The following is a 14,794-nucleotide window of genomic DNA, read 5'->3' as shown; positions in this document are numbered from 1 at the left end:
CCAAGTTCAGTAAAGTTGGAAAGATATTCACAGATTCGGGCTTCCAGCATCAATAACTCATTAGATATAGGTTGTCAAAACATAAACGGTGCCTCTTTCCCATTGTTGCAAGGCAGACAATGTGCTACAAGCCCAGTTTTATCAAAAGTAGCTGTCTTTCAAGCTACAGGAATAACATTGGTGTCTATGGAGTGAACAGGGTCCGTCTGCAATTTGCAAAACCGCTGCAACAGTAAAGAGAGACAAATATTCAATAACTTCACTCTTATACATTGTAGTGTCACTAAAATCACTGCAGCCTTCAACTGGCTCCTGTTGACAAAGTGTTTTAACAGAAATGTAAATGCTGTAATTTGATTCTTTTAATGAACCATGTAACTTGAATGGATGTGATGCTGGTGTGACCACAGTGCACACGTCTGATGTTGCTCACAGTGGTCCAAGGGACGCTCAGGGAGTTTGTGTGTTTGCTCAGACTCAGGAAAAATTACAGGGAACATTGCTTTGGACTCCCATTGAGCTCCAGTGAATCAGTGAATGAACGAACTGGCAGATAGTTTGAAAGCATCAAATGTGACAATAATCAGAGAGACACAACTGCTGAGTCATTTCTGGTGGTTTATTCAACCAAATACAAACTAAAGTAGGTTTATTCTGTGTTGTCTCTGCATTCCCTCATGTTGGAGTTGATATAAAATAATGATTACAGACTTTCATAGCTTCAAGTTTTAATTTGAGGCTTCAACAGATGCTGCTGGTTTTAAAGTGAATTACTTGAAGATTTTCTCTGAGTGACTTTTTGTTGTGATGTTTGCTGCTGCGTCATTGTAAAACCAGATGATCCATGTAGACGACATATTTAGTCCCAGTATTATCAGGACCGTTCCAATACTGGAGCCAAAGTGTCCCATTTTACAAATGAAGAGCAAATGATGATATTACAGAAACACAAAGATGATAAACTCCTAAGACAGACTGACAGTAATACAGCCGCTGCAGCTGAAAGAGGGAAAGCTGCAAAAACTGCAGACTGTGTGAATGTTAACAGGATAAACAATATCACTACCAAATGATCAGCATACAAGTGGATCAGACTCTAATTCCAACTGGATGCTGTGTTTAATGAACATGTTCTCAGCTGTATTCTTCTGGCTGTAAGATAGAAAACTATGATTCAAAGCGATAAGCTGACTCTCATGTGGTATGGAACGCTACAGGTCGGTGGATACAACTTCAGATATTTCTGACAGGAACAAACTATCATCATGAACCAACATGAGAAGTTTAAAATGTCATCCAGGCTGAAAACTGCACAGCTGCTGCAGCCAAAGTGACAAAGGAAAAGCTGCAAAAACATGCAGACTGTGTGAAAAGGTGATTGATCTGCTCATTAATATCCCTGTCCCTTCGTCTATCAGCTGTGTAGATGTAGGTTTCCTTATTTTAGATTCAAAAGTCACTTTAAATATCATCATGCATCAGATGCTGTTCTTTCATGCTGCTCACAAAATGACTAATTATGAGACGAATCTCACATTTAGTCTCATTGTGATGGTTGTCAGACGCTTTCAGTTTTATTCCTTCAGCTGCTAGAACGGTTTTGGGAGCGAGTAAAGAACAAATGTAAAATTGTTATTTGAATTCATTAATAGACTTATTGCCAATCTTGTAAGGTTGACACTCAGGCTATGGGGCATTAGTGTTTTGATCAGTTTCTGTGTTCAGATTATATGGTGACACAAAGGAGGAAGAACAATTAAATGACTTTGCTTGCAGCTCTAAAAACTCAGATCTTCCTCTCCCTCTATCGGTGCTCTGAGCTCCACTGGATCTTCTAATGCTGATGACAGTTTTTCAAGAGAACTGATGGGTCCAGTAAGAGGAGCTTTTTAGGCTCCTCGGTTCTCCGTGGACAAAAATTGCAATAAAATAAATACCAAAGTGCTTTGTATGATATTATATACGTTTGGCTCATATAAAAAAAACTTTTAAAAAAATGTACTTCTCAAATTTTTGGTCTTAAAGCCAACCTACGACATAGAAATCCTTTTTTTAGTCAGGCAAATGTTTGGGCACCTATCAGCCCTTTGACAACACAACGGGGTCCTTCGTTTAGCGCCAGTTTAGATTTTGTGCCTCACTGTGAGTGGAGCTGGAAAACGTTACAAGGTAGGCCAAAAGGGTCGTTTTCAGCAAATATAACAGAACGAATTGTACAAAGAGACGCTTAGCGTCAACTACTGGACAATAAATACTATATTGCGAGGTTGGACTTGGTTGTAAGGTCCGGCAAAGTAACGTTAACACCAGCTACTGACACAAAGCTGCGCTATTAGAGTCTGAGGTAAGTGGTCTGTTTCATTATCTTCCACTGTGTCAGAAATCAATCAGAGGGAAGCTGTTTTTGTTTCTGTTTTTCATTTTGATATTCGCCAAAGAAGCTGTTTTAATGTCTTCTAATGTGGACATTTATGACTTCAGTAACGGTGTAAACTGCTGTCGTGCTTTAAATGGACCCGATGAACCAAATAATAATAATAATAATAATAATAATAATAATAATAATAATAAAAATAACATCGTCTGAGACAAACTTTAATAATTTACTCATCTCCTTATTTTTGGATACATTAAAAAAAGTGTTCAGTGTTGTTGCTGTGTATCAGTGTTACACAGCCTCACTATAACAGTTTAATAAGTAAACAGTTGTGTAAAATAAGGCGGATGTTTGACTGTGTATTATCATGTTAGACTGTTTTGTAGTCTAACAGTGAAATACTCGCCTATAGAACAGAAGAATCTGAGGAAGTTACTAGGGAAAGAAGATCCAACTCACAATACTTAAAAATGTCATTCACCATTGAGAAACTAAACAGTAGCAGTACATGCTAAACAATGAAAACCACAGTTTAACACTATGCAAACATGTTTCAACACAGATAAGAACAAAAACTAGTGCATGGAACACAGGAAAATATTGAGATTAAATGCTAAATGCTAAGATTAATTGTAGTAGTAAATATTACAAAATGAAAGAACACAGGGTTTTTTTTGAGTAGTGTCTGTGTATGACATCAAGTATGATCAGACTGCAAGGGCAATGAGTTTATTTTACCTGTGTGACAGAAATTTATACATTTTATTTTATTTTTCACAATTAGATCAACAAAAATGTCTAATATGCTTGAGTAAATGAAACTGGTTAAAATGAGATATTCTCACTTCCTATCATTGTGGTACTGGTGACTTTCCTTTTGCACTTCCTAAAACTTCTGCGATGGGTGCCAAAAGTTCCTGAATGCCTGAAAACCGCTGTACAACGGAGGGCAGGGCACAGTACAACTGTGAATAACTTAACCATGAAATATGGAATAAAAGTAGTTTGCTGAAAAAAGAAATAAACTAAAGCTGCAGTAAGATCATGGTATAGAGTAAATGAGTCATTTTCCCCATGAATCAGGTTTTCGCCTCCTCTGTCAGTAGTAGTACTGGACGTTTTACTGATTTTAAAATGAAGTCTTGATTTGAATGCAGATGACATTGCAAATGCTGGAGTTTAGGATAGATGTTATGCAGCATGTGACCCAGGGTTTAAACTGTTGTGTCAATGGTTTCACAAATTTATGGTCTCCTTCACATGACTAAGACACACATTTGATAGTGTCTCATGGAGTAATGCTCCACTGTATTGGTCAAATCTGTTACAAAGTGAAAATTGAACTGAAGGTTGTCCTCATTTTTTCCAAATGATTCATCCCTAATCAGTAGATCTAGTACTAACTTTTAAACCTTATTTTTTCATTTTCAACTGTTCATATTTGGATCAAAACCTGCTTCCCAGTACAACACAACTGCTACGTATCTATGAAAGAACAACACATGATGTTGCTTACCATAGTTATTGCGCACCAGCTTTTCTGCAAGACTTATACTGTGCTGCACAAGTCAGTTTAATAATGAAAAGCTTGATTTTCATTTCCAAGTGTCTTTTTGAATTTCTAGACCAAGTGCAGGCCAGACATTCAAATCCAGCCTTATTTTGGTATGACTCATTGCCAGATTAGTCCATCTTTCACTTCTTCACACAATGATAATAAATAACAAATTGTTCACCTTTCTATAGGCCACCAGATCCTCTGAGCTCAGAACAGTTAACACCTGTAAAATGGACAGTAAGTATCAGGACATTTAAAGCACATGAGGATAAAGCTTTGTGAGTAGGTCAACACATAAGTGAGTGCATATCTTTTTCTCCTAGGTGAAGATGACCTGGACGTTTTGACAGCACTGCTAGAAGAGAGCGAGGGTGTCAAAGAAGAACAAGACAGTCAGGAGCAGGTAGACGACTTGGACGGCCTGTTTGATGAAGACAATGGTGAGGAGGAAGAGTACAAAGAGAGCATAGAGGAGGAAGAGCAAAATGTGGCCACAGAGGACGTAGTGTCAGATCTCTTCGGAGATGTGGATGACATTGATAATGATGAGGAGGACACTGAGGGAAAAGGAAGTGGAGAAGAAGCCTGCGAGAAACTAAACAAGTCTAAAGAGGATTTACAAGGTCTGAGCTAGAGCAGCTGCTCTCTAAATCTGCTTCTAGATAACGCACTATTTTATTCTGTTCAGCTGCATGTTGGGTAAAGGGTCTTTGCTCATTATTCTTGTTTCTTCAGAGGAGTTGAGGCGGATGCAGGAGCAGATGCAAAGATTGCAGCAGCAGCTGGAGGCCAGTCAGAAGGTTTCATCCACATCATCCACCCCAGTGAGGACTACAGGAAGTTCAGCGACACCCAAACCAGCACAGACTCGACAGCCAACCGCTAAATTGACGCAGGTCAAACCAGCCGCTGCCACACAGAAGCCCAAGACACAAGCAGGTAAACATTTTGTTGTTCACAACCACAGTGGTTGATCAGTCCTCAAGGCCACTGATTACTGCAGCTGTTTGGTTTTAAACTTAAAATGCGGAATAAGTACTAAGACTGTGCTTCGATCCTCCTTGTTTTCTGACTATAGCAACATCTTCATTCACTCCAGCCAAAGGAGGAAGCCAGACGCTCCAGGAATCCTCAGAGTTTTCTTCTCAACTCAACAATGCTGACTCATTCAAACGCAAACCCAGAGTGGCTCACCACCCCAAGCCCAGCACATCACCAGGTAAATGAACCGTTCAGCATTTACCTGCACACATCAGAGTTCCTTAAATAACTAGAAAAGCACTCAGACAGCGCAGTACTCCGCCAAGACTGTTCATTGCCTCATATAGCATTGTCAGAAATGCAGCATTTGTTTATTAGTTATTGATGATCAGAAATCACAGCAACATAGAATGTGGTCATTTAATATAGATGTACCCACAAACAAAATGATCTTGCGCTGAGCGCAGACGTGTGTTCTGCATGTGTACGTTATGTACGGATACTGAATCACATGACCTAAATATGTAGCGGGTGGCGGGAATTGATGGGACTCAGAAACACCCCCACAGTTTAACCAATTGTTCCTTGTATCATTTCCCATGGATAAGTCCTGATAAGTCCACAGTGGTCGATTTGTAGTAGGATCACAATCATGTGATCATCAGCAGTCAGCTGACGTAGTGTTCACTTGTTGTCATAGTTACAGTGATGTTGTGCTGCTATCTCACAATGATACAGAAATCAATCAGTAATAATGTCATTAGAAGTCACTACACATGCAGACTTCAGAATCAATGCTGCAGCAATGTTTCGAATGCTTCATGGACATTTTGTGTGTGAGTGTATTTCCTTCACTGTATTTCCCTCAGAAGACAGAGGACCACTGGTGGAGATAAAGATCGGCAGCTCCTTCCAGCCAGTAGAGAGCACCAGTAAGGTTTCAGCACCTCGGCAGTCACCTCCAGCTTCCCACCACAGACCTGCACCAGCGGCATCAGCAGGACAGTCTAAACCTGCTTCTGTTCCTTCTCTTCCTAAAGACGTGGCTGTTGAGAGATACTCAGGACTGCGGCTCAGGTTGGAACACAAGCATGACGTCTGTTTTGTTTAAAAATTGGTGGAAAGCCTGAAGTTTGTTTCATTAAGTGATTCCATCTGAATTTGTGATCTTTCCTATTTCAGAAAACCGCGGGTTTCCTCCAGTGAGATGGATCGCAAGATGGCTGACCGCCGCCTGATCCGCCTTTCACAGGTACCGGAGCGTTTGACTCGGGAGAAGCTGGAGGACAGCGACTGGGTGACGTTTGCTGTGCTGGTCAGCAAGGCAACGCCGCAAAGCAACAGCAGTGTAAGTCTGCGCTAAGACCTGTTGTTGTCTCCAGCACTGGTTGAGTTTACTCCATATTCAGATGTATGACAATATATAGATTATTATTTGTCCTGATTTGAAGAAAACCTTACCCATCACAGTCACTCACATGTTAGTTACTTTAATAAAAAGGTATTTCATGGAGCTTACTACTTTCTTCTGTTTTGATGCTGTCTGCTGCTGCATGCTGTTATATTCCTGTCACATTCCTCTCTACAGGGCAAAACCTTCAGCATCTGGAAACTCAACGACCTCCATAACCTGGAAGTGTTTGTGTCTCTGCTCCTTTTTGGTGAAGTCCACAAGGAGCACTGGAAGACTGAGCCGGGCACCGTCATCGGAATCCTCAACCCAAACCCCATGAAGCAGAAAGATGGATATGACGGGGTGAGTGGACAGTCTGGACGAACTCTACTGGGACAGTTTTCATTATTACTCCGCCAAGGTTATGTGACGATCGGCGTTGGTTTGTCTGTCTGTTTGTCTGTCTGTTTGCAACGTTACTCATAAACAGACTAATGGATTTGGGTGAAATTTTCTGGGAAGGTCAGAAATGACACAAGGACTAAGTGATTAGATTTTGGTAGTGATGCAGCTTATAGTCTGGATCCATGGATTTGTTAAAGATTTCTGTATCACTGTGAGATAGCAGCATGACGTCACTGTAACCATGACAACAAGTGAACACTACATCAGCTGCCTGCTGATGATCACATGATTGTGATCCTACTACAAATCGACCACTGTGGACTTGTTAGGATTTATCCATCAGAAATGATACAAGGAAGAACTGATTAATTTGTGGGGGTGTTTCTGAGTCCCATCAATTCCCGCCACCTGCTACATATTTAGGTCACATGATTTGGTATCCGTACATAACGTACACATGCATAACACACGTCTGTGCTCAGTCCAAGGTCATTTTGTTTGTGGGTACATTTATATTAAATGATCACATTCTATGTTGCCGTGATTTCTGATCATCAATAACTAATAAACAAATTTTGCTTTTTTGTATTATTTTTTTAAATGCTGCATTTCTGACAAGTCCATATGGGATAATGAATAGCCTTGGTGGAGTACTGCGCTCTCTGAGTACTTTTCTTGTCATATTGTTGCTGTAGTCCTATTAATATTTCTTACAGAGCTTGGTAAAGCTACTCTGACTTTTTGGTCACTGGAGCTGTTAGGGGTTAAGGGTTTTTTGCTCGAAAGCACCTCAGTGCTGCTAATGAGGGTGGGGCGGCCTCTGCTCTTTCACTTTTTCCACCCAAATATTTCCTGCAGATCCGAGGATTAAACCTTCAACTCACAAGTCGGCTCTTCCAATCTTTAGGCCTTTAAATGACAATCTACTGTTGAGTGTAATCTGAATCTGCTAAAATAGTTGCATGCCAGACACTAAATTTGGCCTAAATTGCAGCTTAATTTGGGATACTTAAGTATAAGTTGGTTTATTTGTTATTTTCAAACATCTCAGATGCTGATTTTACAAAACAGACCTCAGCACTGTGTTTAGATTTAGGTCGCATTGTAACTTGTGATTCTTTCCTCGTTACTCTCGAAAATCAACAATTGTGGTGCAGATAACCCTGTTTTAGTGATGTTTTACAGAGTCTTTTTAAGATTTTTCTGTCTCTGGCTGGTTTGGCAGCTGAAGTGTGTGCTGTTTAAAGCAGAAGACAGATTGGTGGTTTTAGTAAGATTGCCAGTGTCAGTATCTCATGACTAACTAAGATGTTGAAGAGAGGAATGTAGCAAGAAAGCCACACACATACGCAAACAAGCTACCTCCCACAGTATCAATATCTGTTTTTGTTTTTAAATATCTTCAAATGCATTGCTTATTTGGCTACAACTAATGATTATTTTTAACCACTGTTTAAGCTACACTTACATCATATACTGTATATAGATCTATAACGAATACAAAGAAAAACACACAGCTAATTTTATCTTATCCACAGTCTGAAATGAAAGATATTCAGCTTCTAATGATGTAAAACTGAGAAAGGAAGAAATTCCCTCTAGGAAAATGTTTTGGGTTTTTATTGTTGTTGTTGTTTGTCTCTTTGCTTAAAAAATGACTAAAATAGTTAGTTGTTCGTCAGAGAAGTTTCTAAATCATTTTCTGTCAGTCAGTTAAGCATGACTCAAAAAAATGAGTGTAAAAGAGATAAGGAAACAAATGAAAAAGATGTGTTGTTTCTTCCATCGTTTATAATATACTTTGCGTTTTGTGTCACTTGTTCCTACAGTCAGCCGATTCTCTACTCAGAAACTAAAAGCTTGACTTGACCTTTTGCAGGTGAGTCTGACGGTGGATCACCCGCAGAAGGTGCTGCTGATGGGTGAAGCTCAGGACTACGGCACCTGCAAGGCCATGAAGAAGAACGGAGACCCATGTTCTCAGATCGTCAACATGGTGGGTCCATTTTTAGTCCGGCTGCACATTTCTCTCTACACATTACGCTCTAACATTTAGAGCACATTGCCAGTCCTGTCCCTAAATGATCAGCTCATATATGTGAATCCATGTTGCCATTCCATTAAATCTCGTTTGCAGTACGAATGCCAGTTCTGCCAGTATCACGTCAAGGCCCAGTATAAGAAGATGAGCTCGAAGAGGGCTGAGCTGCAATCTTCGTTCTCTGGAAAAGCCCCCAACAAGGTGAAGGTGAAGGGAGGCAGCCTGAGAGAGCGGCTGTGTCAGGACGGCTTCTACTACGGTGGTGTTTCTTCAGCTGCCTGCGCTGCTTCACTGTGAGTCACTTTACATGTAGTCGCTTTAGTGTTGCAAGTGTGTTTTCCTGACACTGGCAAAGTTTCTGAGGCAAATTCAGATCAGTGAAGTTGAGACATAATTCTACAAACAATCGCTTTAAATCTAAAGTACATCTAATAAGGAATAATACAGAAAAAGTTTGTCAACTGGTCACAACCCTGTCCAGTTTGGATTCTGACTCAAGTTGGATTTGCACTTAAACAGCGTGTGTTGAAGTCAGTTTGTGCTAGCTAACTGCAGCTTACACAGCCATGAACAGTGTGGTGCTGTCCAGCGTCTGAGCTGCCTCACATTTCCAGTAACTGGTCTGTGCTTTGCAGGACTGCATCCAAACCGAACAAACCCGCACAGAGAACTCTGGACAAGATGTTTGTGAAGGGATCTGCTCAGCTCGTCGAGCAGGCCAAGAGTCTCGGTAAGGACTCACTCTCAGTTTGGACTGAATCCTGCTGGATGTTCTTGTTGACGAGTCTGTTGAACTGGGTTAAAAATAGGCCTTCAGCTATTGATTTGTACCTTTGACACCTGATGTACACTACCATTCAAAGGTTTGTTGTCACTTAGAAATGCCCTTGTTTTTGAAAGAAAATCTGTTTTTGTTCAATGAAGATAAAATTAAATGAATGATAAATCCAGTCTAGACATTGTTAATGTGGTAAATGACTATTCTAGCTGGAAACAGCTGATTTTTAATGGAATATCTCCATAGGGGTACAGAGGAACATTTCCAGCAACCATCACTCCTGTGTTCTAATGCTACATTGTGTTAGCTAATGGTGTTGAAAGGCTCATTGATGATTAGAAAACCCTTGTGCAGTTATGTTAGCACATGAATAAAAGTGTGAGTTTTCATGGAAAACATGAAATTGTCCTGGGTGACCCCTAAACTCTTGATTGGTCGTGTATATTGTTTTCTACTTCTAGCTTCTTTACTGATTAAATGTTACATGTCAAGAATTTATGCTGTGAGCCCTCCTTGATTTGTTGTCTAAACTGTTTGTTTCTCCTTTAAGTATAAATTGATGATGCTGATGTTGCAGTTACTTATGTTATAATCCTGAAAGTAGTTCTGATGAGAGACACCACTGATTGAGCTACAGTTTTAATAGTTTTTTTTCCTGGTATATGTGTTTTTTTTCAGCTATGCAGTCTGGTGAAATTTCAGGTTGCTCAAATGACTTCAAGGACCTCATGTTGATGCCAACACGTGGAGCGCTGCAGCTGAAGAAGCACCTGGCACAGGGCAGCCAGTCAGGTACCCAACCTGGACATATTTATCTTTGGCAAGATAGACTAAATATTAAAGAACTGTTCGTTTAAAGGACTGTAAACTCAAGATTCTGTACAAATTTACGTTTGTGTGTCAGATTCACAGATTAAGTAAAAATAACATTGAAAAGGTTTTTTAAAAAAAAAAAAAAAAAAAAACTCTTCTATGAAGTTAAAAAGTTACAAAAAACACTGCCATAACCGAATTTGCAGCCTGCAGCCCCAGATTGGCAGCCTAATGTTTACAGCTGACAAATATTCTTCATCAATCTGTTGTTCATCTTCAGTTTCCAAAGGTGCAGCTGGAGCTCCAGTTCAGTCCATCTCAGCCTCAGACCTGCTAAAGCAGCAGAAGCAGAAGCAGAGGGAGTTTCTGGAGAACCGGCGGCGGAGAGCGGATGAGATCCAGAAAAGGGTGCTGCAGAACTCAGGTGTCGCCAGACCAGCACTGGGCCGAGGCGGTCTGATGTCCCCGAAAGCTGCTTCAGAGGTTCCCAAGGCAACCCAAAGCCCTGCAGCACCCCACACCCCAACGCTGGGCCGAGGCTTCTCAGAGGGCGAAGACATCCTCTTCTTTGATAAAAGCCCGCCTCCTGCTCCCAGCGCTCTCAGCCTATCGGCCGCCAAACTGGCTGCCCTGAGGAAGCTGAGGGCCAAAGGGGCGGGGCTTGAGAAGGAAGACCCCAACGCTGTGAAGAGGAAGAGGAGCAACAGCAGTGAGATCAACACTCGAGTAGAGAAGAATCGGACCTCTCCTAATGGTACGCACTCACTCCATGTGTTTAGATGTAGTCAGACTTCTTTCTATTCTCTTCTGTACATAACTGCATTGTTATTTTCTATTTTCACCTGATAATCTTTGCAGCAGCTATCATTAAGTTACTCATCTTATGATGCACCTTTTGGAACCACAGACTGTTTAGTACTGTGCATTTCTCCTTAAGTAGCCAGACTCCATTTATGCTGAAGCACAACAACAACCTAACTGATTATAAATATGAGGCTTGGTAGCAGGTCAGAGAAGTTTGTCATTCAGGAAAAGCAACTTGAGGGGAAACGTATCGGCTTATTTTGGTTAATAAATTGTAGAATTTTGTTTTTCCTTAAGTCATGTTGTTCCCTCTTCTAACCCGTTATTTGACTTACCTGTGCAGGTGAATCATCCAGTAACGAAGAGGAGGAACCGGCCGAGAAAAAGAAAAGAGATCAGCTCCGCTACATCCAGTCAGAGGAGTTTCAAAAAATCCTCAATGCCAAATCTCGCCATGGTGCTGCACTTCAAGCGGTATGACAACTGGAATGTTTGCCATTGAAGCTATTAGCGCTGAAGTTGTCATTTATTGTTACTCCTTACACATGATCTATTTAAACCAGACTTTATCCTAAAAGTTCTTATTACTTTTAATATGATTGTTTATCTTTATCTACTGTTGCTTTGTTTTGTTTTATTTTGTTTTATATACGGGCTTATGTTGTTTCTCTCTGTTAAACACTTTGTGACTTGTGCTGTGATAGCTGCTATATAAATCAGCTTTACTTACTGACTTATTTCTACATATGAAACACTGCAAAGTGTGTGAGTTCATTATATTTCTATGTGAATGTCCTATCAGGCGGAGTACCAGCTGCAGGAGCGCTACTTCAACGCTCTGGTGAAGAAGGAACAGATGGAAGAGAAGATGAGGGGCATCAGAGAGATGAAGTGTCGAGCTGTCACCTGTAGAAAGGTACTGAGCCCGAAGTTAAATAAACCCTTAACCAAAACGAGGCCAGCATAATTAATCTAATGTTGTTTCAAATTTTTATTTATTTATTTGATAGGGACAGTGCACATTAATGAACATCTATTTAGGCAGCAGTAGATGTAAATATGCTGTATTATAGCAACAATGCTAATTTACATCCGCAGCCCCTAGGCAGGTAAAAAAAATCCTACAACTCAAGCAGTTGAATGGAATTCAGTCATTTTATTGTTGTTTTTCCCACTGTGACATTCACTACTGTTCAAAAGTTTGGGGTCACTTAGAAATGTCCGTATTTTTGAAAGAAAAGCATTTTTTTTCAATGAAGATAACATTAAATGAATGATAAATCCAGTCTAGACATTGTTAATGTGGTAAATGACTATTGTAGCTGGAAACAGCTGATTTTTAATGGAATATTTCCATAGAGGTACAGAGGAACATTTCCAGCAACCATCACTCCTGTGTTCTAATGCTACATTGTGTTAGCTAATGGTGTTGAAAGGCTAACTGATGATTAGAAAACCTTTGTGCAGTTATGTTAGCACATGAATAAAAGTGTGAGTTTTCATGGAAAACATGAAATTGTCTGCGTGACTCCAGTGCAGTTACACCTACTTCAAACCGGCGGACCGCTGTGTGGAGGAGAATCATGATCTGCGGTGGCACGACGCTCTGAAACGTTTCTTCAAATGTCCGTGTGGACAGAGAGCCATCGCTCTGGACAGACTGCCACACAAACACTGCAGGTTAGACTGTAAATCTCTCCTCTCCTTTTCCTTTGATAGTTTTTCAGGGTTCCCTCTGAAACACTGAAACAACATGTGAGGGTTGACAGTTTAAATCTCACTGGGTGGAAACTAAACTTATGGCAGCAGCTTGGCTTCACATCACAACACAACGTGTTCTGTTTCTCTTTTGCCACATTAATAACTAATGTTTTCTAATTTCAGTAACTGTGGTCTGTTTAAATGGGAGCGTGACGGGATGCTGAAGGTAAAATGTCTCACTCATGAATAACCTGTTATTGAAAATACAGAAAACTGCCTCATTGTTGTTGAAGGAAGGAGACCTGATGTCACTCTTTGTATTTCATTGCAGGAGAAAATGGGACCGAAGATCGGCGGAGAGCTTCTGCAGCCTCGAGGAGAGGAACACGCCAAGTTCCTCAACAGCATGAAGTGATTTCAGGCTGTTGAGGGAAACAACGTGTATTTAGGATTTTGTCTTTGTAATTTAAGGATTTAATAGCATTTATTTTATCTGTCTAGCGAGTATGTTTTTAAAGTTTGACAATGTATTCTTATGGATTATCATGATTTGAATGTTTGTGGCAATATTCGATATGCTGGGCTGATTAAAACAATTATTTGCAACTTTTTATGTCAAATGCCAGTGTGTGCACTGTACTGATGAATAGATGAGCAGACACGTCCTGGTGCAGATGTGGAGCATGATGGCAGATATGTTTTCTAAGGTAGCCCTTCATCAGGCAAGTCATTATATTTGGTAATTTCCGCATACATTAGATGTGGCGTTGCTCCCGCCTCTCAGTGAGGTTGACAAGCATGTGGTTTTCACCCAGCCAATCAGCGAAGATCACCCTACGTTGCAGAACAACTACATTGTGGCATTTGACCAATCAGCAGAGGCCTGGAACGTATCAAACTTTCTCTTTTCTCTAAAGTTAGAAAAAGACGGACTTGTGACTCGGTCCTCTTCTAAATTTGCGGTTGAAACGTCAAAACTAAGCGTGGATAGTTGACGAAATTCACACATTTTACGGTTGAGTAGTTGTACTAAGTGATGATATACACATTTCTTGGAATGTGTGTTTTTTGTTTTTTTTTTAACCAGGAACAAGGAACCATGTATGGTAACTTCACTGACCTTGAATTTCAACATGAAAATTAAAAATTTTGAAAAATGTCACAAAAGTTTAAAAAAAGTCATATATCCTCCAATAACGCTCTCGGGTTGAAATCTTGAATTACTAAGCATTTCACTGAGTGCTCTTTCTAGCAACATTTCATGCATTTCTTCATATTATGACTGAATAACAATGACAGGTTGCTTTATGCCATCCTGACTACAATTTGATACACTATCGTTCAATAGTTTGGAGTCACGCAGACCATTTCATGTTTTCCATGAAAACTCACACTTTCATTCATGTACTAACATAACTGCACAAGAGTTTTCTAGTCATCAATGAGCCTTTCAACACCATTAACTAACACAATGTAGCATTAGAACACAGGAGTGATGGTTGCTGGAAATGTTCCTCTGTACCCCTATGGAGATATTCCATTAAAAATCAGCTGTTTCCAGATAGAATAGTCATTTACCACATTAACAATGTCTAGACTGGATTCATCATTCATTTAATGTTATCGTCATTGAAGAAAAATGCTTTTTCTTCAAAAATAAGGACATTTCTAAGTGACCCCGAACTTTTGAAAGGTAGTGTACACACAGTGGGACAAGCAATGATAAAATGTCTGAATTCCATTTAGCTGGTTCAGTTTTAGGATCCTGGTTTTGTGCAAACTGACTCACTGAGACACTTGAATAGAAGAGAAGCATTTCACAGACCTGCTATGGATGAGCCCTTTCCTCGGCCTACAGCTAACCACACTAAGGAGCATTTGTGTGGATTGTTAGGCTAATTTGAAAAATTCACAATCTAAGTTCTGAGGATGAATCTTGTGCA

At 40.1% G+C, this 14,794-nt stretch overlaps 1 protein-coding gene across 6 annotated transcripts; it reads left to right on the top strand.

Moving 5' to 3' along the window:
* The first annotated feature begins 2,103 nt into the window (after positions 1 to 2,103).
* On the top strand, positions 2,104 to 13,457 carry mcm10 (minichromosome maintenance 10 replication initiation factor). Of its 6 annotated transcripts, XM_023264879.3 has the most exons (19): positions 2,128 to 2,344; positions 4,003 to 4,042; positions 4,124 to 4,172; positions 4,259 to 4,558; positions 4,671 to 4,874; positions 5,014 to 5,154; positions 5,786 to 5,993; positions 6,099 to 6,264; positions 6,505 to 6,672; positions 8,594 to 8,710; positions 8,852 to 9,048; positions 9,391 to 9,485; positions 10,212 to 10,325; positions 10,627 to 11,100; positions 11,494 to 11,624; positions 11,953 to 12,066; positions 12,685 to 12,830; positions 13,035 to 13,077; positions 13,183 to 13,457. In XM_023264879.3, the coding sequence occupies exons 3-19, from the start codon at positions 4,166 to 4,168 to the stop codon at positions 13,264 to 13,266; spliced, it is 2,709 nt and encodes a 902-aa protein (XP_023120647.2). In that variant the 5' UTR covers positions 2,128 to 2,344; positions 4,003 to 4,042; positions 4,124 to 4,165; the 3' UTR covers positions 13,267 to 13,457. The 6 variants fall into 6 exon arrangements, with proteins under 6 accessions (XP_023120648.2, XP_023120647.2, XP_054862664.1 ...); XM_023264880.3 differs by lacking the exon at positions 4,003 to 4,042 and having other exon boundaries at positions 2,104 to 2,169; XM_055006689.1 differs by lacking the exon at positions 4,003 to 4,042 and having other exon boundaries at positions 5,035 to 5,154; positions 5,789 to 5,993.
* Positions 13,458 to 14,794: the final 1,337 nt, after the last annotated feature.

Source organism: Amphiprion ocellaris, chromosome 21 (assembly GCF_022539595.1).
Source record: "Amphiprion ocellaris isolate individual 3 ecotype Okinawa chromosome 21, ASM2253959v1, whole genome shotgun sequence".
Taxonomy (NCBI): domain Eukaryota; kingdom Metazoa; phylum Chordata; class Actinopteri; family Pomacentridae; genus Amphiprion; species Amphiprion ocellaris.
Note: the sequence above shows the minus strand (reverse complement) of the source record. Positions and strands in the feature narration are given on the sequence as shown.